The following is a 25,058-nucleotide window of genomic DNA, read 5'->3' on the forward strand; positions in this document are numbered from 1 at the left end:
AGTGTGGTGGTTAAGGCAGCTGGATTCTCACATGGCCAACTGTGATTCAAACCCTGGACTGGGTGGCTTGAAAATCACGCTGGGCAGGTGTGCATTCATGCCCAAGATCCCAAAAGGAGTATGGAGGAGAAGGTATTGGGCATGGTCATCTCCCCTGGGTGGTGTTTAACCACCTCCTCTTTCTTTGTATATCTCTATCTCTCTCCTGAGTGCATGTGCCCTATGACAAAAATCTTAAAAAATTAAAATAAATACAAAAAAAAATTTTAAAGACAGAAATATTTTTTAGAAATAGGAAAAGCTATTTTCAGAAACTAGAATAACAAAAGAAATTGCAAGACCTAACAAGAGAACTATCTCCACCTATACCACTGAGCTGGGACCCTAGGGAACAGGCCATCTCTGCAAGTGTTCAGCTGGGGCTTCCATGGGGTGAAAAGCAGCCTCTGAGCTGTGAAATCTGATCTGTTTGCCATTTAGATCCATGTGACTCACTGAGGCTGGCTGCATTCATATCTAAAAATACAAGAAATCTGCAGCCTAAGCAAATTTGGCTCATGGGTTTTTTATTCGAATATTGCACATTTAGAGACAGTAGTTTTATATTTGTATCAGCCAATGGCAAAGAAGGTTCTGCTGCTCAAATGACAGGGACTAGGTTGAAATCTAGAAGCAAGAGGATCAGAAGATTTATCTGCTTATATACATTTTATCTTGGAGTACATGACACTTTATCAGTTAACAGGAACATGAGCTCTGAGGTCCTCTGCAGGCCGGAATGATGCCCTTCTTTGGGCATTGGGTGTGTGCCACTAAATACCTGTCCCAAAAGAGGACAAAGAGAGTCATAAGTTATTAAGGACAGAGTAGGGTGTGGTGGCTGGGGCCTGGCATTTGTTATTTAGTCCAGTTTCATTCAGAACCTTCTCCAGTAATGCCTGCAGTCATTACAACTGGCAAAACGGGCAGATGATTTCTGAGCAGTAGCTATTAGACACCCTGATTCATTCCCCGGAGGCCGTTCCTACTCATGGACCTGGTGACTTTTGAGAATGGTCCTCCAGGAAGCTGCCCAGCAGAGCCTCTGCTGCACTCACCCATCAGGACACTCAGCAACTTCTGTACTCTGGAGTTGACCCCCACAATGCGGTAGAGCCCTTGCTCATTGATCCCTGGGAAAAGAAAGAGTGATGATTTAATTGTAGGCACATCAGACAAGTCGGGCCAACCTAACCAAATGCACTTTTTTTTTTTTTCATTTTCATTTTCTCAGTCCTTCTAAAAGCTGCTCTAATTAAAGTCCCCTGTCACTCAGCTCAGCTCTTAGCAAAGGAGTGGGATTTGGTACAGCTGTCTAGGATTTCACGGATGTGCTGCACACTTCAGCCCTCATGTTAGTTCAGTCATCAGAGAGGAAAGAAACTTTCCTCTTCTCTTGCCAAATGCAGCATCTGAAAACTTTTAAAGGATGCAAAAATATAGACTTTTAAATATGTCACATTTAGCTGATTTTTAAATTAAAAAGGCCCAAAGTAACATGATAAAAATTCATACAACAGAAAAGGATGAATACTTTATAATCTAATTTTATATATAAAATGAAGTACTGAAGTATAAGGACATTGTTAATTTTAGAGAATGTTAGCTAAGACTGAGAAATTAGAATATGTACATTACAAATAAATGTAACGTACATATCTTTTATAAAGAAAAAAGACCATCTTCATTCAACCCAAGGAAATGGGCAATTGGAGTAGAAGGGATTTTCTTTCAAACACCTACCAAAGAACAAAAACCTAACCCAATACAATATTTCTGATCATTTAAATATATGGATTAGGTTAAAACTTGAACCATTTCCAAAGGGGGCCATTTAGATTAAGCAATTTGAAATTACTTTTCTCCTGTTAATCCTAGGCCCATCATATCTGATACCTCTCAGTGGTCTCTCGCTTTGTACCTTATTCCCCGGATGTCCATTCCCTAACTAGTAGCCAAAGTGAGCTTTGTAAAGTATAAAATGGTTCACATAATCTCTTCTCTTAAAACTTTCCAATGGACTCCCATTGCATTTAGGACATAATAAAACTCCCTATGATGGCCTGCCAGGCTTACGTGACTAAGCACCAGCCCATCTCTGACCGCATCAGCAGCCTGCACTCTTCCTGCCACACCACACATCACGTCATGCTAACAGACCAAGCCCTGCTAACATACCAAGCACATGCCCACTTGGCAGTCTTTGCTCACCCTCTTTGATCTAATGTATCCCACAGCTGATGCTACTAGTCAGTCCTTTACCCCATTTTCTTTATAGCACTTAACGAAATCTGAAATTATTTTTATTTGGTTCCTCATCTGTCTTCCTCCCCACAAATAGAATGTGATTTTATCTTAGTCACCACGGCATCTCTAGTCCCCAGACCAATTTATGGTGCACAATAATGAACGAACACGGAGTTATACTCATCCAGGGCCAAAAAAATACTTGGGGCCCAATACACAATTTTCTGGAAGAAATTCAGGGAAGGGCTGATTCTACAATGTCTTCAGTAAGACTTACATAAAAGTGAAACTAATAAATAAAAAGAGATAGAGGAGTAGAAAGAGGATCTTAACAGCTGCAAAGGGTCTGTAAATTCATGTACATGCATCCCTGGTCAAAAACTAAGGGATGCATGTCAGGTCACTCAGTGGTAGAACCTTCAGCCTAAGGGCTTAGAAAGCCTGAATGGGACCAGTTAGTGCTGTGGTGGTTAAAGCAGCTAGATCCCACATGGCTGACTTCACAGTTCAAGTTCTGGACCAGGCAGTTTGAAACATATGTAGGGTGTATGTATACGCCCAAAATCCACAAAGGAGAAATGTAGAAGGGATTATAATGTAACTATCCCCCCCTTGGGGGTACTTTCTAACTTACTTTCTCACTCTGTCTCTCTCTCCTCCCTCCCTCCTCTTCTTTCTCCTGTGTGTTCATCCTCTGGCAAATGAGAGAGAGAGAGAGAGAGAGAGGAGAAGAAGAAGAAGAGGAGGAGGAGGAGGAGGAGGACGACGATGAGGAGAAGAGGAAAAAGAAGAAGAGGAGGAGGAGGAAGAAGAGGAAGAGGAAGAAAAAAGAAGAAAGAAAAGAAAAGACAAAAGAAAAGATAAAAGAAAAAAGAGAAAAGAAAAGAAAAGAAGAGAAGAGAAAAAAAGGAAAGGAAAAGAAAAGAAAGAAGGAAAGGGAAAGAAAAAGAAAGAAAAGTCTGAAATAGCTCTATTTTTGTCCGATGCTTTCCTGAGACTACACAACCCCAGCTCCTACTGGACAATTACTGATGAATCCCAGAGTGTGGGATGTCTGATTCCCTGTGTGTGGTTACACACACACATGCATTACAGCAGGGAAATACCTACTTTCTTCAACTATTTATGTTAAAAAGGCATTCAACTCACACTGTCCTTATTTCTTCTTTGTGCTAAATAAAAACATTCTTAGAAAGGTAAAAAATATATCATTAGAAGTAAAAATATATCATTTTTATTTTCATTTTAGAGGAGGAAGGGGACAAGTAGGCAGAGGCTGAGACCAAACCAACCCATGACCCTCTCCACCTTATTCTAGTTATTGATGCATTCCCCAATTTTACAACACAAAAAGTTGTCCTCCTGAGTTACCAGCTGTGTTTATCACAGACTCTGAGAGTAGTTTTAAATGATCAGGTTACCCTCTTGGTTTTAGCTGCTGAAAACTGAGAAAAAAAACAGGTGGCCCACCACGGGTGAGTACATGAAATGAACTTCACAGAAAGGGAGACAATTTTTGTTTTGTTTTTACTTTTGGTTCCATTTTTATGCTTTGACCTTTGCTCACCCTGTTCCTTTATTCGTCACTCTTTTCTTTTAAAATAAAAATAAAATTTGTAAAACTCTTGTTGAAAAATGACTCTGGCAATGTAAACTCCAATAAAATGTACAAAGTATAGTAAAGGCAAAGAGATAAACCAAAGGAGAACATTTGAAATCAGCAGAGAAAGTCACCGATAACACAATGGTACCCCTGCAATGTGGTCTCTCCTCTTACCACCATTCCCCACATGGGTTTGTTCTGGGCAGCTGTTTGATAACTTGCATTTTTCACCATCTCATGCACATAACTAAGAAACTATTTGATCTTTTTTTTTTTTTTTTACAAAAAAATGTATTTCCCCTGCATTTTAAGGGATTTACAGTCTATTTACTGCATAGATATACCACTGTTGACTGAATACATTTTTTGAGACACTTGGTCAGTTTCTGATTTTATGATCACCATTGTATTGTCATCCTATGGCTCAGTCTAGCTGGTATCCTTTTTTCTTCAAGATTAATATCCAGAAATCTCATCTACACTACATTGTCCAATTTATTTTATGCAAATTCACAAGCCGCCCAGACTCTTCAGAAGAGAGGAACAGAAAAAATAAGCACACATTGACATAGGAGGACAGGCTCATGAGATTAGTTGTCTCTCCCCCTCCCCCTCTACTCAATGCTTCAAAGCCTTTATAAAGAAGTTTATATTTCTCTCTTTTTTTTTTTTAAGAGAGGAATTTTTACTCAACTGGTAAGATTATGGATCCTGTTATGAAAGAAAGAATTTCTTTCAAACATAAAAAGGGCTGGTAGGTTGAGAGGCTGTGGAATAAATGAGATTCACATCTTAACAATGGTTCAAATCAAATCCAGTGGGAAGACGGTTAACAGCTCTTCCCAGAGGTACAATAGACCAGCGGCTACACTGAGTAACCTCCTGCGTGGCTGTCTCTGAGGAGGGCATGAAGATGATCAGGATGAGCCAGCTTCCTTGACTTCAAGGTCACACTCCTATACACCCAGGACAGAAATCTGACCCCTTCTCTCTCTACCTGAATAACCCCCATAGATGGGCTCCCCTGAACAAGGGTTCCTAAATTTGGAGTCCATAGTCTTCAAGACACCCAGTGGAGAGAATTGGGGTGTTTATGAACTTAGATAGGAAAACATCTTTATTTTCACTAATCTGTAACTGACATGAAGTATATTTTTCCATTATGAAATGCAGACAACAAATCATAGCAGCATTCGTAGTACCTGCAGCTTGGTCAGAAAGCACAGATATTTTCATAACCTATCACGGTTGTTACACATGTCTCAAAATGTCACTACTTCCAAATTATGACAGTTATCGGACTGGCTGCCAAACCATGTTCAAGTGTTAACAGAGAAATACATGTATTACTATAGCACGACTCTGTAAAACTATTGGGATAAATGAATTTCATTAACTCATTTGTATAAAACCTTATATATTCTATATGTATACATTTAAAACCTTCTGATCAGCCATCAAAGTTGACGGCATAACATCAGTTTAGAACCTCTGCTTCGGGAACCAGCAGTTAACGTAATGGCTATGTTGCTGGACTCCCACGTAGTCGACCGCGGTTCGCGTCCCGGACCCGGTGGCTTAAAAGTCATGCCGGGCGCGTGTGCGTACATGCCCAAGATCCTGAGAGGAGAACGGAGGAGAAGGGATTGTGGCAACCATCCTTCCTGGGGGGTGATTTCTCGCTTTCTGTCTCTCTCTGTCTGTCTGGCGAGCGCACGCGCCCTGTAGCAAAAACCTCTCCAAAAAAAAAAAAGAACCTCTGCTTCAACCAACAGGACGTGTGGAAACACTCCGACATCGGCACTCGGGGAGTAAATGAGTCACTTAAAATGGGGAAACAGCAGGTAGCAGGTCTGCGCCTCACCAGCTGCGTGACCTTCCATGAGAACAATGCCATCTGTTAAGTACTTTACCTCTGGTTTCCACAGCGTGGATGCATTTCCTGATGATGTTGAAGCCAATGCTGTCCAACTGTGCAGCTGAAAGAGCAAGAGAAGGACAGTCAAGCTGCCAGCCTGCACATCAATCTCAACCTGACCAGCCTTGGATGCATCAGCCGCCTGGTGAGGCCACAGATCCTTTGAATTTTTCACACTGAAGATATAGGAAGGATAAATAATAATGATGATAGTGATAATAACAACAAAATAACAGCAGCTACATTGATTGAGAGGTCACCACATGCCAGGTGTGAATCAAAGTGCTTCACATGCATTACCTCATTTAGTTTTGCCATGATGGTCCTAGTGTTAGGGGACTGCTGCACGAGCTAAGGCCACATGGGAGGCCAGGACAGGAACTCAGATCAGTCTGAATAAGCCACACATGGTAACATACACCTACAATCCGAGATAACTGGAAGGTTGTGGCAGAGGATTGCAATGGCATAGCCCTGCCAAAAGTACTTCTCTCTCCCTCTCTCTATGCCTCCCTCTTCTACCTACTTGCATGCCCATGTACCCTCTCATTTGAAGAAAAAAAAAAGGCACAAGTTGAGTGTTCTACAAATGTTGAGTAAATGCTTTACGTCATACATCTCATTTAATCCTAGCAAACCTTCCAGGCTGATATTATCATTAGCCCCATGTATAGATGAAGAAACTGAAGCTTAGTTAAATATCACGAAGGGAGTTGCAGAGCTGGTATATGGAGACCAGCTCCAGAATCCATGTTCCCCAAATCACTTGAAACATGACTGTGAGTTAAGTATAATCCTGATCGGGTGATTGGGAAAAATGGAAAAAAGAGGAAAATCAAAATAGCTGAGAACAGAAAAGCTACTTGAGAAAGAACCACTAAGAGTGCAGGGCTATCCCTCTATGTGGTAGAGGGACAGGTGGTGACAGAGTTCTCCATCTGCTTCTAAACCCACTAATGTCACTTAGAAAATAACTAATAAGGAGCAGCGACTTCTCCACAGCAGAGAAGCAGTTTCTTGCCTTGCAGTGAGGCCAGGGATCCACCAAAGCTCATCCCTGGGCTCTGGTTACCCAGCGCTAGGACATGCGTGATAATCTCTGAGAATGAGGGGTCTTTGCTCTCCTCAGGGCATTAGGACAAGACATTCTACAGCCTAACGTTCAGAGTGGAAAAGTAAGTGGTTGAATCAAGAAAGGTGAGTATTATTTATGATTACCCCAGGGGAAGATATAAACTTGTGATATATAAGCAGAACTCATCTAATCTGAACGGGCTCTTTCCCCAATTCTTAGCATGCTGGGTAAACTTAGATCCAATGAAAATTAAAAAAAAAAAAGAAAAGAAAGAAAGAAGAAAATAACACTGAGAATTTCCATAAACTACAAAGAAATGGTAGTTTCCTGAAACTTCTCTTCCCAAAGTGAAACTGCTCCTGCACTCCCATGCATACTTACTGCTTTAATGATACTTATAAACACATTCAGCCTCTAGGACAGCAAGTAAAATACCCGAAAAGAAGAAGAAAAACAATGCTTTTCTTCCTGGAGCTTATGAGTTATATGAACTATTTTTCTTATTCCTTTACAATGGTAAGAGGCCTACTAATGCAATCCCTTTTGTTTTTCCAGGGTGAAACAAATATTCACTCTGCAAACTGACAGCTCGAGCTTTCTGACGAAAGCTGCAAGTCAGATCAAAATAATTCTTTCAAAGAAAGGTCAACTAACTCGTACAGTGGACTTTTTTTTTTTTCAAATTTAATAACAACCTATATAATACATGGGCCAAATACTTACTGGAATTGGGGGAGGATTTTTTTTTTAATATCAACTTTATTTAGATATAATCCGCAACCCATCAAGTTCACCCATTTTAAACATACACTTCAGCAGTTTCTAGCTTATTTACAAAGCTGCACATTAATCATCACTATCTAATTGCAGAAGATGTTTGCCCAGTGTCCCCCAAGGCAAAAGCCTTACGCATTAGCAGTTACTCTCCATTTCTTCCCTTTTCCCGGCCCTAGCAACCACTTGCCGATTTTCCTTCTCTGTAGATTTTTCTATTCTGGATACTTCACATAAATAGAATCAACACCATGTGGTCTTTTATGACTAGCACCTTTGATTTAATGTAACATTTTCAAGGTTCATCTTTCTTGTCACATCAGTACTTCATTCTTTTTAATGACAAATATTCTATTGTCCAGATAGACCACATTTTGTTTATCAGTTCATCAGTTGATAGACACGTGGGTTTTCTCCCTGTTTGGCTATTATGATTCATGCAACTATTAGCATCTGGGTACGTCTTTGTGTAGACACATATTCTTGTTTCTCTTGAGTATGTATCATTGGATAACTTTATGCTTAACTTTTTGAAAAAATGTCATACTTTTCCAAAGCAGCTGTACCACTTTACACTATCACTAGAACTGTACAAGGGTTCCAATTTCTCCATATTCTTGCCAACATTATCTTTTTTGTTATAGCCATTTTAGTGGGTATCAGCATATCTCACTATCGTTTTGCTTTGCACCTCCCTAATGACTAATGATATTGGGTATCTTTTCATGTATGGGGGAGAATTTTCATTTCTTTATACAGTAATCTGAATACAGCCTACTAGAATCCACTTGTCAGATGGGGAATTACTTTTTGGGTTTAAGTAAGTGTCCAAAATGTTTATAAGTATGATTTAACAGTGAGTTGCTGCCTTTCAGCTCTTCTTTTGATAACTGCTTAAGATAACCTCTTTTTTTTTTTTTTTTCCTAATGCCAGAAGGTAGGCCCACATGAGAAAGGAGGAGAAAAAGAGGGGTGGGGGGAAGAATGCGTACATATGCACATATGCCACCCTACAATGGATCTATTCATGCTTTATTTCCATTTATTTATTTATTTTTACATTTTTACTAAAACATTTACATATCAAAAAAATTTTGCTCATACTCCTTAGTTCTTGACTGTTAACAAACAACTTTCAAAATTTCAAACTACTGAATTTTAAAGATAATGTTCAAAGTATTTCTTATAATTTTGTATAATTTTGTTTGTGACTCTAGAACAATGGAGCAATATGGTTTTAAATATTTTTGAGAAAATATTTACATGTCAGCCACTCAAATTGTTGAAAAGCAAATGCCCAGCACACAAATTAATCTTCATTCCAATCAAAGCCCTGTCCAATAATGAGTATTTCCAATTTCTGATTCAATGCAACAAGCATTATCGAACTTATGCAAATAACCCTTCTGTCAAAAAATAAGAATACTCCCAAATATTTCCAATTCAAGAGGGGTCAGGAAGGAAGAAAAATTTGTTTCCACTTAAAGAAACAAAAAAGAAAAATATTTTAACAAATTGCTGAACCTAACAACTCAAAATAAAGTAAAATGTTTAAATTGGGAAAACAAAGCATAGTTAAAAAAAAGAAATCAGTAATGTTTTACTCAAAAGTCATAAAATTCTATTTTGCAATTTGAATATGCAGAATTACTGTGGTCCAATCTTTCCATTTGAATCTTAGAAGTTAACATTCAATGTTATTATTGTTATTTGTTTTTCCTAGCATTAAACTGGTCATTTTCTTGGTTACTTTTTGTTCTCTTATTCCTCAATGTGATTTTAGTTTTCCTGGTAGAGTACTCCTTTCAGAACTTCTTGAAGAGTGAATCTACTATTGGCAAATTCTTTCAGGTCTTGTTTATCTGAGAAAGTTTTTATCCTTTCTTTCCATATGAAAGATAATCTTGCTGAGTATAGTATTCTTGGTTGAAACTGTTTTTCACTCAACACTTCGAATATGTTTTTCCATTCTTTCCTTGCTTGCATTGTTTCTGATTAGAGGTCTGAGGTTAACCTGATTGGATAACCTTTATAAGTAACCTGATATTTCTCTCTTGCCAGTTTTAGTATCTTGTCTTTGTCTGTAGATTTGGCCAGTCTGGCTATGATGTACCTTGGAGAAGATCTTCTTGGGTTGATTCAATTAGAGATCCCTTGTATTTCTAGGGTCTGGATATTTGAATACCTCTCCAGATTTGGAAAGTTTTCTTCCAAGATTTCATTGAATAGATTATCAATGCCCTTATTAGTTTCCTCACTTTCTGGGATACCAGTTATCCAGATGTTTGGGTGCTTAATGCTGTCTAATATTTCTCGTATAGTATTCTCCTTTTATTGGGTTATTTCCTCAGTTTTTTTTTTTTTGGTTGTTTTTTTCTAGATCAGAGGTTTTGCCTTCAACATTCGAGATTTGATTTTGTGCATGGACTAATCTGCTTTTAATACTTTTGAGGAAGGTTTTGATTTCCTGAATGGCATTCTTCATCTCTAATAGCTCCATTTTATTCTTTTTTATGGTGTGTATTTCCTCTTTCAGGTCATGGAAGAACTTAGACACCTCCTGGAACTCATTGTCTCTTTTCTCCTGCATCTCCTGAAGTTCATTATCTCTCAGCTCTTGCATCTCGTTTAGTTTTGTCAATATGAATATTCTGAATTCTCTATCAGATATCTCCAGGAGATCTACTGTACTGTCTGTGGATGATGAGGGATTGTTCTTTTCCCTTAGTGGAAAGATATTTTCTTGATTTCTCATGTTTCTTGTGCCTCTGCGGTTGTTTCTGGTCATTCTGTGACAAAATCTGTCCTCCACTGTGCTTCACAATGCGGTATCCACAGAAAGATTAGGAGTTCAGATTTATAAAAAGAAATTTCTTCATTAAAGCAGGAGAGTCAATAGGCGGTGAGGATTTCAAAGATTCTAAAAGTATTCAGATGTTTGGCTACTCTGCACCTAGGCCTATCTAGACATTCAGTGAGTGGAGAATGAAGCACCCTACCTTGTCTGAATATTTGGGGGTCTAGGAGATGAAGCCTAGAGCTTAGCTTCCCTGAACATGCCGGGACAGACCTCAGCTTTAGAATGGCTTCTTATCTGAATATTTCAAGAGTCTAGGAGATGGAGCATAGAGCATAGCTTCCTTGAACATCTCTATTCATGCTTTAATCCTTGTTCCTACAATTCTTAACCCCAACAGGATCCTGGGACCATGTGTGTGCACTCACTGTCTTTTTTCAAGCTGCTAGGGCCAGGACTTGAGCCCTGCTTGGCCAGGTAAGATCCAGCTTCCTCTGCACAGTACTCAACTACTACACAAAAGGGCTGAGCCAAGAGAATCTTTTAATAGGGATGATGATCAAAAATATTTTGGGACATGAAGAACTGCCATTTTGCACAATACTCTAAGACAGATTCCAAATTTAGATGCCTCACAAGTAGGTTTGTAGCTCCAGGTGTGCTGGCACAGGCAGTGGAGCCATTACAGCTGCTGCATGATGGGAGGCTGGCGGAAGGGTCTGCCAAGATGTGCATCTCTGGTCTGCCTGCACACACTGGGCACACTCATGATCCTGGCTAGCTACAGGGCTTGGGGAAGGATTGCAGCCTGAAGATATTGTCTAGGATGCTTGTCTGTCTGTCTCAAACTCTCTCTCATAAAGGAAATAGGCATATGGACTTAAACAGACCAAACCAGTAGGTTTGTGAACGCGATCTAATCCTGGGCATAGATGAACTCCTGTCCTGCACAAAGATTCCCTTGCCCCATGAACACTGATAAAAGTTTTGAAAACTTAGAAAACCTGGCAACTAACAGTGATGACCCCAGTGATAAAAAAAAAAAAAAGAAAAGAAAAGAAAGAAAGAAAGATGCTATCATATCATTATTGGAAGAAATAAACAGAGTAGGATACAACCCCAAGGAGGCAAAGTAATTCTCCAACTTTTTTGGTGATACTGTAATGAGCAGATTTCTTTTCTAGATAAGTAATATATAACAAAAAAGAATAAAATTGAACCTTTCAAATAAACCTAGAAAACATTAAAATCCACCAACATACATTAACTATTGTACAATTACTTTAGAAAATGACAAAGCAACTCCCCAAATTCAATCTCTGAGTAAATATTCCTCTTTTGGTTTTCCCAACATTACAGAATTTCCAATTTGTTTTAAACCAGCAAATCACTTTTCTTAAACTAAATCATTCACATGACACATGTAATACAGTTCTTATTAATATATCTTAGCTCTCTAAGTTAAAATGTATATAGCATTTAAATTCTGCAAACTCCAGCACTAAAAGCTCAAGGTAATTCTCTGCTAGCCTCAAATGTAGCCAAGTTGCATACTGATGATAATTAGTTTTGTCAACATCTGAAACTGCGTTAAAAATAGAATCCATGGGGTCCAGCCCTGTGGCCAAATGGTTAAGGGGGCTAGATCCCACATGGCTGACCAAATGGTTCAGATTCTAATCCTGGTAGCTTGAAAAACATGCTTGGTACATGTATGTGCATGCCCAAAATCCTGACAGGAGGGAGAAATGGAGGAGAGAGTATGGTGTGACCTTGGCCCATTGATGGGATATTTCTCCTTCTCTCTCTCTCTCACTCTTGAGCTCTCTATGGTAAGTGCACATACCCTCTGGCAAATTTTTTAACAGGAAAAAAAAAGGAGAAAGAAAGAAAGGAAAAATATAATCCATTCAAACAACAGTTCCCCCCAACAAAGAAGTCACAAAATACAGTTTAGGAACTACTGCTCTGAATCTCTAAATGGCTTACTGCCCTGGCTCGCTCGCTCGCTCGCTCTCTCTCTCTCTCTCTCTCTCTCTCAGTTGGACTTCTACTCTCACCGACTTGATTTCTTGCTGATGTCATGATTAGGTTACTAATAATTAACAACTGCTTTATTATTTAACATGGACCGAGGACCACTAATGTGATAGGGACTACAGTGCACACATAACCAGATCATTAGTCCTGATCTCTGCCCAGTGGGTGTATAATCTAAGTTAATTGCCATCTCCTAGTCTGAAAAGCAAATTCCCACTAAAAGGTTTAGAACACTGTCACCACCAAGCAGAGTTTGCTAATGACAGAAAAAGCCTGAGTGGCCCGCCAGATGGAAGCGGCTGTCCTTAATCCCCTCAAGCAGGTGATTCAGCTCTTTCATTGAGCCAAGGCTCAGAAAAGGTCAGGGATTTATTTGCAATTTCTGTATCCTTATAATCTCCAGAAATAATCTCTCATTAAATATCTACTAGACTTGCATTATTCCCTTAATTTGACTTGCGATGAGTTGTTGCAGGACTGGCGGCTCCCAGGCTCGACACCCACTGTCCTGCAGCTGAGGCTTGGACTGGCTTATCTCCCTTCCTCAGCCCCAAGTTCAGCTCGGCCCTGGTTGACACACCGGCAGCCTGAACAGCTGTCTCATAATGAATGCTGGCAGAGCTCACACCAAATACCAGGCTGACCTCCCAAGTCTGCAATGTGCCATCCTTCTAACTTTCGTTTCAACTTCTGAAGACTTGTTTGTTCCCCTCCTTTAAAAAAAAAAAAAAGAGAAGGGCCAAGGTTGCACAAATCCATTTTCTCAAAGTTCTGTGGACAAAATGAGAAAGCAGGAGAGAGGCGTTCCTGCTCAGTCACCTTGGAGAGCCTATAGGCAAACTGCAGAAGTGGTGAGAGGATGCCTGATGGCCTGTTTGGGTCTGGGATATCAAGCCTAGGATATGACTCCTGGAAACAGGGAGACAAGTTAAATCCAGAGACTGACTCTTTTGCTGCAAAGAGCTTTAAAGAACAACACACTGTAAGGTACAACCGAAGTATTTTCTTGTCTAAAAGGAAGATGCTGATGAGCCAGATAGGAAGACATAGATTTGAACATAACTTCAACTGTCACTGTGATGTCCACAAGGTCACTATCATACTCTGCAGCTTCTGGCACCTCACCTGAGATACTTTTCCTTGGTTCTTCATGCCTTTTAAAAAATGAGGTGCATCAGGGCGGAAGTGGAAGCAAAGTGTAACAAAACCACAGCCATCAACCCTGGCACAGCCTCTCCTCCTCACTCCTTTATACCCAAGTTACCATTAAGTCCCTCAACTGTATCTCCAAACGTGTCTCAATTCTGTCTGGATCTCTCCATCATCAGCACCACCATCCAAGTCCTAGGCTTTATCATTTGTTGCCAGGACGACTGCAGCAGTCTCTGAGCTGGAGTTCGCACACCTCCTCTTGTTCCCCCCTAATCTGTCCTTCACACTGCAGCTCCATAATCAAGACAAAAATCAGACCATGTTACCTCCGTGCTTAAAAACTCAACAACATACCCTGCTGCCATTTGAGATGGCTCAAAACCTTAACTTGTGGCCTAGCCTCTAGCCTGCCTTTCTAGCTTCCTTGGGTGCTACACCCCCTGGCATTAGGGTTCGAGTTAGGGTGCTGAAAGCACCTACCCACACTGGCTTTCTTTCAAAGCATCCAAATGACCATACCTTCTTTCCAGCCTTTGCATACACTGGATTTCACCTGTAAAACCCCTTGGCCCAAGTAACTCAGAGCTCTCCTCAAGTGTCACTTCCTCCAAAAAGCCTCCCCTGACCTCTGCACCTAAGCTCATGCCCTCATCATGCACTGGGATATAGTACCACCATCACTCTTTCAGAATACATACAACTGCTAATTTAAATTTCTTCATATGTGATTCTGTGTTCCAAACTAGATTCGGCATCATGAAGGCAGCAGTCGACATATGCATTTATTTTCCATTTCATTCACCACTACTTCTCTGTCTCTCACTGTCTATTATTGTGCTAGCCATGAAGTAGAAAATGACTGTAATTTTTTATTCTGAATGCATGGATAGGTAAATTAATGACTGTGGCCAGTGTGGTATAGTAAAAATGACCTTTCAAATTCCAACTTACATAAACTCTAAGAGAGTAGAAGTTATTTAAGCTCCTGGAACTCAGTTTTTTCATCTTTTGTGAGGATATAAAGGTTAAATAAAGAAATGAATGGCCTGATCTAACCACTTCCTTCCTTCCTGTACCAATACAAAGAGGTATTACCACCTAACAGTACAGTCCCAAAAAGGAGTCCAAGAAAAAGAAAAAACAAAAGCTGTGTAAGCCAAGACTTATAACAAAAGAGACAAAATCAGGTTTTCCTGGACACTTTTAAAAATCCTTTGCTTGTCCATCAAGGCATTATCGTTACTGAGGTTTAACATGGCATGAACTCAGGGCTGGAAGGGACTCTTCAACATCATACTATTATAGTCCACCTAAACAGTCATAGGCCTGAGAGTCAAGAAAGCCCCTAGAAAATGAGCATTTTGGGGACCCGCAGGTAGTGTAGTGGTTAAGGCATAGACTCTCATGTGGTTGTCTACGGTTCAAGTTCCCAAAACTCACACTGGGCACACGTGTATGCATGTACAAGATCCTGAGAGGAGAATGGAGGAGAAGGGACTGTGGTGTGGCCATCCCCCCAAGGGGTGAATTCTCCCTCTTTCTCTCCAGTGAGCACACATACCCTATAGCAAACATTTCTCAATAAAGAAATAAACAAACAAACAAACAAACAAAGAAGGAAGGAAGGAAGAAAGTGAGCCTTTTCCCCTAGAGTTTTGTGCTACCCAAAAGTGCTGACTCTTCAGGCCCAAGAAGCCCCTTCCTGAAGCTCACTGACCTGCTGTGGCTCAACTCCAATTCTCGGTACTTGAAAAGACAAGAGAGTAGGCAAAGATTGACCAAATTACCAATTCAGAATAGAAGGGTCATTCCACAAGCCATGTGATGGACATACATGAGGGGTCTTCGAAAAGTTGAAAATTAAAAAGTTATGAAAAGAATTAGGCATGGATTTCAAACTTTGGGAGGGCATCAAAATGAACTCATATTTTAATTCCATTTATCCACAAACTTTATGAAGTCTACTCATAGTCTACAAAAACAACACCTATGGACACATCTTAAAGGTACCCCACAGATGCATCCTAGGGATTCTATTTTTTTAATAGTTTTTTGCCTTAGGGAAGGTACACTCACCAGAGAGAGAGACAGAGATAGAGAGAGGGAAAGTGAGAAATCACCGCTCGGGGGGATGGCCACGCCACAATCCCTTCCCCCCTCATGGATCTTCGACATACTCACACATACACGCCCAGTGTGATTTTCAAGTCACCAGGTCCAGGACTCAAACCGTGATCGGCCATGTGGGAATCCAGCAACATAATCATTTCACCATCTGCTGGCTACCTGGGGATTCTAATCAAACCTTGAGGAGACAAATCCTTTTCCGAAGGAGAGGGACTGACCTACAGAATTAGTCCCAGGATGAATTAGAAAAATTTGCTTCTTTCCTAAAGCTGGTATCAAACAGGTTTCTTCTATTATAAATTTTTCTCCAGGAAATTTACTCAATTTTCTTTGATTAAAAGAGAAAGCTTTTAAGTTTTTTGTAAGAGAAATAGACTTTGCTGGAAGTGCTGAATTTTTGTATTAAAACAAGAGAACTTGCAGGGAGGGGGTGAAAGGAGTGTCTGACCCCTTTTCAATGTGAATGGATACAGGAGATTGTCTACTTGCTGTGAGCAGACAAACGATTATAGGCAGTTCTCACCACAGAAATTTATTCTATTTCCCAATGTGACTTGCTCTTTAGAGTCTAGCCTGCCTTGCTCATGCTGAATTTAATCAATCTCAGCCATTAAAAACCATGAAGAAAAACATCCACCTTGGACTGCTTACAAAAACCACCTGGAGAATAGGCTTCCCACTCGTTCACACACTGAGAGAGGACCAGAAAGGCTCACATCTATCCTTTTCCCCTAATCATGCAAAGCCACAGAGTTAACACAGCTTCTTGGATCATGGCTCTTGGAAAACTGTGCTCAGAGGGATCCGGTGAGGCCAGACTCTGCTCCCTAGCTGGTATGTTTCATGGAATATAAACTAACTTCGGTGTTAACTAGAGTCACACAGACAGAAATGTTTATGTGGTTGAAAAAGAAGGATGAGTTTTAAAGTCAGACAGACCTAGGTTAGAATCCTGTCTCTGCCATCTCTGGCCAGATATGATCTTAGGTGAAATGTTTAACCTCTTTTGAGACTCACCTTCCTCTCCTGTACAGTGGGGATAACTCATCTAGATGTTATGAGAGTCTAATGGAATGCAATTTGACTTACTTGGTATTCAATAAAAGGTCATTACCATTATTACCAGTATTAGTAACTTTCCAGTTGATGAAATACGTTTCATACCCAGGTTCATATTATCCTACAATAATCCCATAGGATAAATGTTGCTACTCTTACTAATAACTACTTGCTGTGTTTTCATACTAATGAGTAGTATAATGAAGTTTACATTACAGTATACATTACAGTTTATAAAATTAATTAATAAATGATAGCTTATTTGATTTACCCAAGATACCTACTAAGTTTTTTTTTTTTTTGAGATGTTTTCACTATAGAGTGTGTGTGCTTGCCAGAAAGAGAGACAGATAGCGAAAAATCACCCCCCAGGTGGGATGGCCATGCCACAATCCCTTCTCCATTCTCCTCTGGGGATCCTGGGCATGTACACATGAGTTTAAGCCACCAGGTCCAGGACTTGAACTGCGGTCGACTACATGGGAGTCCAGTGACATAGCCACTAAACCAACTGCTGGTCCCAATATCTGGTAAGTTTTTATGATGAAAAAAGCCAGACTCATGGTATTAAGCGGTAGTAACAATGGTAACAGAAGCTAACACTGTCCCAGCACAGACTACACTGCTCTAGGCTACGCTTAAATGCATCATCTTGGCATCAACATGATCATTATCATCGTCATCATCATCATCATCATCATCCCTATCATGTAGACAGGAAACCTAGGCTCAGTCAGGTTAAGGAACTTCTGTAAGATCATGATTTTTGTGAGTCGTGAAACCAGGATTCAAACTCATTCTGACTCCAGACTTCATCCTCTTCTACTCTCTACTTTCTGCTGAAATTACAGAAATGAAATGGGAAACATGGCAGTCAGAAAGGGACTAGGGTTGGGAATCAGGTTTTCTGGATTCTGCCCTCTCTTACTTCAGTAACAGCTCTAATCTAATGGACCAGAGATGGGCATATTTGTTGCTATGCAGATCCTGGGCCCTCTCTCAGAGATTATGCTTCAGAGGTGTGAACTCTGAATTGGAAAAACAGTGTAATAAATAACAAGCACTTGAAACCAAAGACAAACACAAGGATTGCTGACCTAATTGATTGCCAATGCCTGTACCACAGTCCCCATTTGATAACAACTGGTGGACATATCTTTTGTTGTTGTTGTTGTTGTTGTTTTTTGGGGGGGGTGTTGCCATAGGGTGCATGAGCTCACCAGAGAGAGACAGAGAGAGAGAAAGTGAGAATTTATCCTACAAGGGGGTGGCCATACCACAATCCCTTCTTCTGCATTCTCTTCTCAAGTCTGTGGGCATGTGTACAGATGTGTCTGATGTGATTTCAAGCCCCTGGGTCCAGAGCTCAAATTGCAGTTGGCCAAGTGGGAGTCCAGTACCTTAACCATCATGCCATCTGCTGGCCCCTAGTCAATGTATCTTAATGCTGGCCTGTGCCACTGGTGGTGTATGAAATGATTCTAAGTGGTTCACAAATAAACATTTTTACTAGTTATACACTTACTTTAATGCATGCTAGAAATCTGATTGGTCACACACGACATGATATATTTCCTTTTTAAATAAATGGAGGTAGAAAAAGATGAGTTGATTTAAAGTAAAGAAAAAAGTAAATAACAATAAAAGTGTTAAATGTATATGCAAAGAACTCATGATGATGACACATAAATGCCACATTTGGGAGCTAATGTCCTAAATGTGTCCCAGACCAGTCACTACATTTAACTTGGCTGAAAAGGAAAGGACGGAAGGGGATCATATTCTTCCATCAAGTTGTCTTAATTTAGCCCAGCTGTGGTGGAACAGGTAGATGCCATTGTGTAATATTGAAGCCACACTGGCAAGGCCTGGAGTTTGGGTCTCAGGTTGACCTGAACACACAGGGCATGCCTGACCCTGGTTGGCTGAAGGCTGGGGATAGGATCACATTGTGGCAAGACTCTTGTCAGGGGTCCCTCTCTCTCTCTTACATTCATGAAATTAATTCATCAAAAAAAAGACATTCTGTTCCAGTAAAGTTATCCTTGATTCCCTGCTTTCTGTCATACCTCACATCCAATCTGTTCACTGGTCTCGTCAGCAATAACTTAAATACATATCTAGGATTCAACTACTTCTCACCATATCCAGTGATACCTTGATCCGAGCTACCATTGTCTTTTGCGTGGACTTCTGCCAACAGCCTCCCAGCTGCTTCTACTTTTATCACCCACAGTTTATTCTCCACCAGACATAAGACTCAGCTTTTAAAAACACCTATCAGGTCATGGCACTCACTTGGTCCACAACTCCCCCAAAGACTTCTTATAACACTAAGAACATGGTCTTATCTCCTGCCTCACAGAGTCTAGTCCCAGCCAGCCTGACCATTCTCCTCCAGCCTTCCTTCAACCAGTCTCAAAGTCCTTCTGAATAGTCCTTGAACACAATGCAATGATTCCCTCAACTCAGGGCCTCCCGCGCATGCTGACCCTTCTGTCAGCAAGGTCCATCGTCCAGCCCCTCACCTGCCTTCTTCCCTCTTGTTCGGGTTTCTTCTCCATTGTCACCTTTTTAAAGGAAACTTCCATCCCCAGATCTCTAAGACAGCTGCCCCTTTCCTTGTTCCCTCTCTCTCGCTCTTTTAGAACTCATTAAACTATGGAGCTCTAAGTTATACTGAAATTATACCTCGGTCTACTTGTGTTCTGTTTGTTGTCGAAGACAGAGAGTTAATCTGCTTTGTTCACTCATTAAACTATGGAGCTCTAAGTTATACTGAAATTATACCTCGGTCTACTTGTGTTCTGTTTGTTGTCAGTTCCTCTCAATATTAAATGTGCCATGAAAACAGAGACTTAATCTTTGTTCATTACTATATTGTAACAACTATTTCCTGAATGAAGGAACAAACGTATCTATATTTTCACCAGCTGAGACACCAGCAACCAATAGGTACAAAGTCCCCACGCTCCAGAAGCTCTCATGGCGAGCAGCTGGCTGAACACGTTGGTACCTTCTAGAGCACAGGGACCCTGAGAGAAAAGCACAAGGCAAACAGGATTGACAGGTATCCCGCTCACCCTTGATCTCTAAGCAAGAATACTGCTAATCAGAATTTTCTATTTTCTTCCCTAGCCTACCAGACACATAGGCACCTATTTTTTTCCCCAATGTTTTCTGTAGGAAAAAAAAAAGGGTGGGGGGAGGGTTAAAAGAGACACACAGTAAAGAAAGCAAACTGGCCACCAGAAAGAGACAAAATCCTTGCCTGACCTGAAATAAACCTACGAGCTCTCAAGCCTGAGCCAAGGGAGGCTCAAAGAGAGCAATGAAGAGTGATCCAATTCCAATTCTTAGCAAGAGACAGGCAGCCAAAGTGGCAGCGTCTGGGTTCTTGTGCAGCACAGGCTGAGAACCAGAGTCTCACTTAGGAGGTTAGGAATGTTTCCTTGTGGGATTTTACATCTGAACCCTTCGGTCTACCTTAAGATTCTGAATCAGGACAGCAGTGAGAGAGCAGGGTTTACTGGACACTGTGGTAATGCCAACCAGCTTGATCAAGGCCATTTGTCTCCTACACGGGGATCTGGACTTCCTGACAATGAATTCCAGTCCAGTGGCCTCAATTCCTTCCTGCCTTGAGGCCCTGGGTGGTTTTGTACTGATTTCTCAACCAAAAGAGATCAACCTCAGCCTTCTGTGGTGTTAATATTTTTCTTTTCTTTTTTAAAAGATTTTTTGGCTATAGGGCATGTATGCGTGCTTCAGAGAGAGATAGAGACAGAGAGGAGAGAAGGAAAGTGAGAAATCACCCCCGAAGAGATTGTGACAAAGCCTTCACTCACCTCCTAGGATTTTGGGCACGCACCAGGCATAATTCTCAAGTCACCAGGTCCAGGATTTGAACCATGGTCATTCATGAGGGAATCGAGCACCTTAACCACCATGCCACCCACTAGTGTGGGTATTTCAAACAGAGAACCAATTACCTCTGCCTATAGAGATCCCTTCTCGACCTTTACCAGCCGGTCCTCCTGTCTTGAATTGCCCTAGAAATGACTGAGATGATATTTTTTTGGTCACAAAAAATCTCTGAGGCAGTGAAGGGCAGGGAAGAAATGGCATTGTGAATCTGAGGCCTAAGATTTAAACCTTGGTGTCACGAAAGACCAGCTGAATGAGGTGGGCATACTTCACTACTCTGATGCACTCCTTCACCTATAGAAGCAAGTGTTGTCAGCATTAAATAGGCCACTGCCCACGGAGGCACTGTGAGGAACTCTAAAGTGACACTGTCCTGCTTTCAGACAAATAGGCTTTGGTTGTGAAGAACGATGACGTTATTGGTAACAAGTTGACCCTCCATATTCATGGGTTCCACATCTGCACATTCAATGGAAAACAAATTGAAAATAAATTTTAAAAAATTATTGGAGTCTGCACAGAACGCACATAATTTCTCTTATCATTATTCCCTAAACAATACAGTATAACAAGTATTTACAACGCATTTACATTGTATTAGGTACCAGAAGTAACTGAGAGACTTTAAGATGGGGGCTACACACAGGTTATATGCAAAAATGACACCGTTCCATATAAGGCACTGGTGCATCTGCGGATTTTGGTATTTGTGGGAGTCCTAAAACTGATCCTCCTCAGACAACAAGGGACAACGGTAGTAATAATAGAGGGTGACTTTGTTTTTTTGCTATACAGCATGCGTGCTCACACTTACTGGAGGGAGATAGAGAAAGAGAGAGGGGAAGGAGGGTCAGAGAGAGAAAGTGAGAAATCATCCCCCTTGGGGGGATGGTCATGCTGTAATCTCTTCCATTTTCCTCTCAGGACTTTTAGCATGCATGCATGCACACACACACCAGGTATGATTTTCAAGCTGCGAGGTCCAGGACTTGAACCACACAGCCAGTCATACAAGATACAGTGTCTTAACATCATAGCACCTGCTGGCCCAAAGGCAACATATAATGATTATTAGAATATCAGGCACCACTGAGCTAAGAATGTCCTTTTTTTTTTTTTTTTGAGAAGTTTTTGCTATAGGGCGCCTGCGCTCGCCAGACAGAGACAGAGAGACAGAAAGCGAGAAATCACCCCCCAGGGGGGATAGCCGCGCCGCAATCCCCTCGCCTCCATTCTCCTCTCGGGATCCTGGGCACGCACGCACACGCGCCTGGCGTGATTTGAAGCCACCAGGACCAGGACTCGAACCATGGTCGACTACATGGGAGTCCAGTGACATAGCTATTACGCTAACTGTTGGTCCCAAGAATGTCCATTTTAATCTCATTTAATCTCTCCCAAAAGCCAAAGATGTACACACTGAAGCAATCCCCATTTTACAGATTAAAAGAAAAACTGAGGCCTAAAGATACTTAAAAATTTCCCAACATCACACTCAGTAAATCACGAGGCTGGTATTCCAACCCATATGTGCAATACTCCAGAATCAACACTCCTAACCACTATTCAACACTATCCCACTGTGGGCAATGGCACTTTATAGCCTCTGCTAAATCTCTTTCTTTTAAGGTTTTTGCCATAGGATGCATGCACTTGCTGGAGAGACCAGAGAGCGAAAAAGTGAGAAAACACCCCTCAGAGCGGGGGGGAGTGCACATGCCGCATTCCCTTCTTTTCCATTCTCTTTCAGGATTTGGGGCACACATGCACATGTGCCTGGTGATTTTTATGCTGTCAGGTCTAGGACTCGAACTGCACTCAGCTATGTGGGAGTCTAATGTCTAAACCATCATACCATGTGCTGCTCCTGCCTCTGTTAAATCTTACATGCTGCATGTGAGCTGCCTAATCTGAAAACTCTAATCAGGGTAGGGAGGAATGACCTTCAGTGACCACAGAATAAAGCCTTGGTTTCAGATCTGTAAATGGGGCCAGTAATACTATTTACCTCATAGCATTCTTTTGAGAATCAAATGACATAATATATGAGTCAAACATGAGCACAGGGCCCAGTACATAGCATGCACTCAATAAACATTAAGCATAATAGCTGAAAGCCTGCACTTGCTGGCAGTGGGAGAAAGCTGTGTCTCAGCAACCCCTTGCACTGGGCTTTAGGATTCAAGATGCAGCCAGCATCTTGCTTACTGTTACTTGGCTGAAGCCCAAGCTGAGATGCCAAGAGGCTGCAGCCTGCTGTCAGTAGAGTCCACACCACTGAGCGAAAGGGGAACATCAGACTCTGCCATTGCAGAGTTGTATACTGGCTGTATCTGTCGGTCTATAGCTGGCAGAGACAGGATGGCTTTGTTAAGTGCATTTTTGAACAAGCAGAAAGGCGTCTGTTGTCCAGGCTAGTCCAAGGAACACTATCACCAGTCATTATTTAGGCGACAGGCAACAAATCAAATAGCCAGCAACCCAAAGAACAACATCTCTGAGAAAAGCAGCTGGTCTTTTTCTATCTCTCTCTCAGGCCCCCTGCACCTGAGCCAGGCCTATTCCAGAGCTGGGCTGTTTCAGCTCAACTAAACATGACAGGAGCTCATCATGGACCAAAGCAACTACGTTGCACACCACTCATAATGGAAAGCAAGGTGCAGAAAGTCAGCTCTCAGGGCAAGCTGTAACTACACCATCTCACCTGCCTGAGGCTCAGAAGAAACCTGCAGGGGACAGGAGGGAGGGGAAAGGAGAAAGTGAGAAAGGGTCAAGAAGGGAGTAGGGGGAGCTGGAGGCAAGTAAGGCAGATGAGGAGGGAGGGAGCATCTATCTTCTATCAGCCCAGACCTGGCAAGCATGGATGGAAAGCTGAAGGGGAAGGTGCCCTCAGCTGACTGCCTCGTGGGCCAGGGCACAGGAGGCCAGGTCGCCATGCCCAGTAATGCCTTCCATCCTTCTCAGGTTTAAAAGGGGAAATGTTCTATTTATAAGCCACCAGCCAGTGGAGACCTGGCAGTCACTGGATGGCTCTGATCCCAAAGGGTTCCTGGTTACCAGTGGCTGCCTCCTCCTGCCTCTCAACTGTGGGTGTTCTAACAGCAAAAGGCCGAAGGTGACTGCAAGCAAAAGCAAAAAAAAAAAAATCTTTTCTGCTCTCTGTTGCTTTCATGAAGTTATGGGCCTTTAATAATATCTGAAGGCTTTAGAAACCTTTAAAAAGTATAATGGCCCCATGTGATCCCATCAAGGATTTCCTGACGATCTCCAGGAATAAATCTATTCTGTTTTACAGATCAAGGAAGCTGAGGCACAGAGATGAAAGGAATGTCCCAGAGACACACCAATGGCAAATAGAGGAAGGGTAACGACACCCCTTCCACCCCCGCCCCCTCCACCCCGTCACCTCTCTTGCTCCTTAATCTTGTCTTTATAAAATAAGACAAGCCTTAATAAAAAACCATCAGGGAGTTTGATCTGAATGATGACCTAAAGAATGATGAGTGTATGTAACAGCAACAACATAAAAAGCAGCTTTTGTTGTACTGCCAAATCCCTGTGGGAGGGTAGTGAGCCTTGTTAAGGGTCTGGGCCTGAGAAGCAAAGCCATTGAAATATGTGACCCTGGCCCCACCCCAGCATCGTGCACATGCATCTGAGGAACCACGAAGGTTCTAATAAGCAGGCTAAGAAGAAATGTGGAAAGGCTTCTTCATGTCAGACACTGTGAAATTCTTCCAAGTCCCACTGGGTTGCACATACAGGATAGGATGACAGAACCCAGCAAAGATTTTCTGCTTATCAAGAGTGGTGGGGGTGGGGAAGCAGCAGCCTGTGGCATGGTAGTTAAGGTAGCTGGAGTGTACATAGCTGACTATGTACATAGCTGACTGTGGTTCAAGTCCTATACCTGCTGGCTTGAAAAACACATCAGGCACAAGTGCATGTGTGCTCAAAATCCTGAAAAAAGGGAGAGATGGAAGAGAAGGAAACATGGTGTAACCATTCCCATGATGGGTGCTTTCTCACTTTCTCTCTCTCTGGCAAGCGCATGTGCATTCTGGCAAAAAGTTAAAAAGTAGCAAGGAAAACAAATGACCTTGGTTGGATGGATGGAATCAGCAGATGATGTAATGGTTACATTGCTGGACTCCCACATAGTTGACCCCAGTTCCTGGATCCGGTGGCTTAAAACTCACAGCAGGTATGAGTTCATGTGTGCCCAAAATCCCAAGAGGAGAATAGATTGAAGCATGGCCCTCTCCCCTGGGGAGGTGATTTCTTGCTTTCTGTTTCTCTA

General features: G+C 41.6%; 1 protein-coding gene across 1 annotated transcript in view; it reads right to left on the reverse strand.

The window, feature by feature from the left end:
* Nucleotides 1-25,058, reverse strand: part of ARHGAP26 (Rho GTPase activating protein 26) — a gene marked incomplete in the record, with an annotated part of 513,022 nt that overhangs the window by 192,989 nt on the left and 294,975 nt on the right. Inside the window, 2 exon segments of the mRNA XM_027770414.1 lie at nucleotides 1,098-1,172; nucleotides 5,803-5,868. Coding sequence (XP_027626215.1) covers nucleotides 1,098-1,172; nucleotides 5,803-5,868 — 141 coding nt within the window.

This window comes from Tupaia chinensis, unplaced genomic scaffold, assembly GCF_000334495.1.
Source record: "Tupaia chinensis unplaced genomic scaffold, TupChi_1.0 Scaffold000132_1, whole genome shotgun sequence".
In the NCBI taxonomy this organism is placed as follows: domain Eukaryota; kingdom Metazoa; phylum Chordata; class Mammalia; order Scandentia; family Tupaiidae; genus Tupaia; species Tupaia belangeri.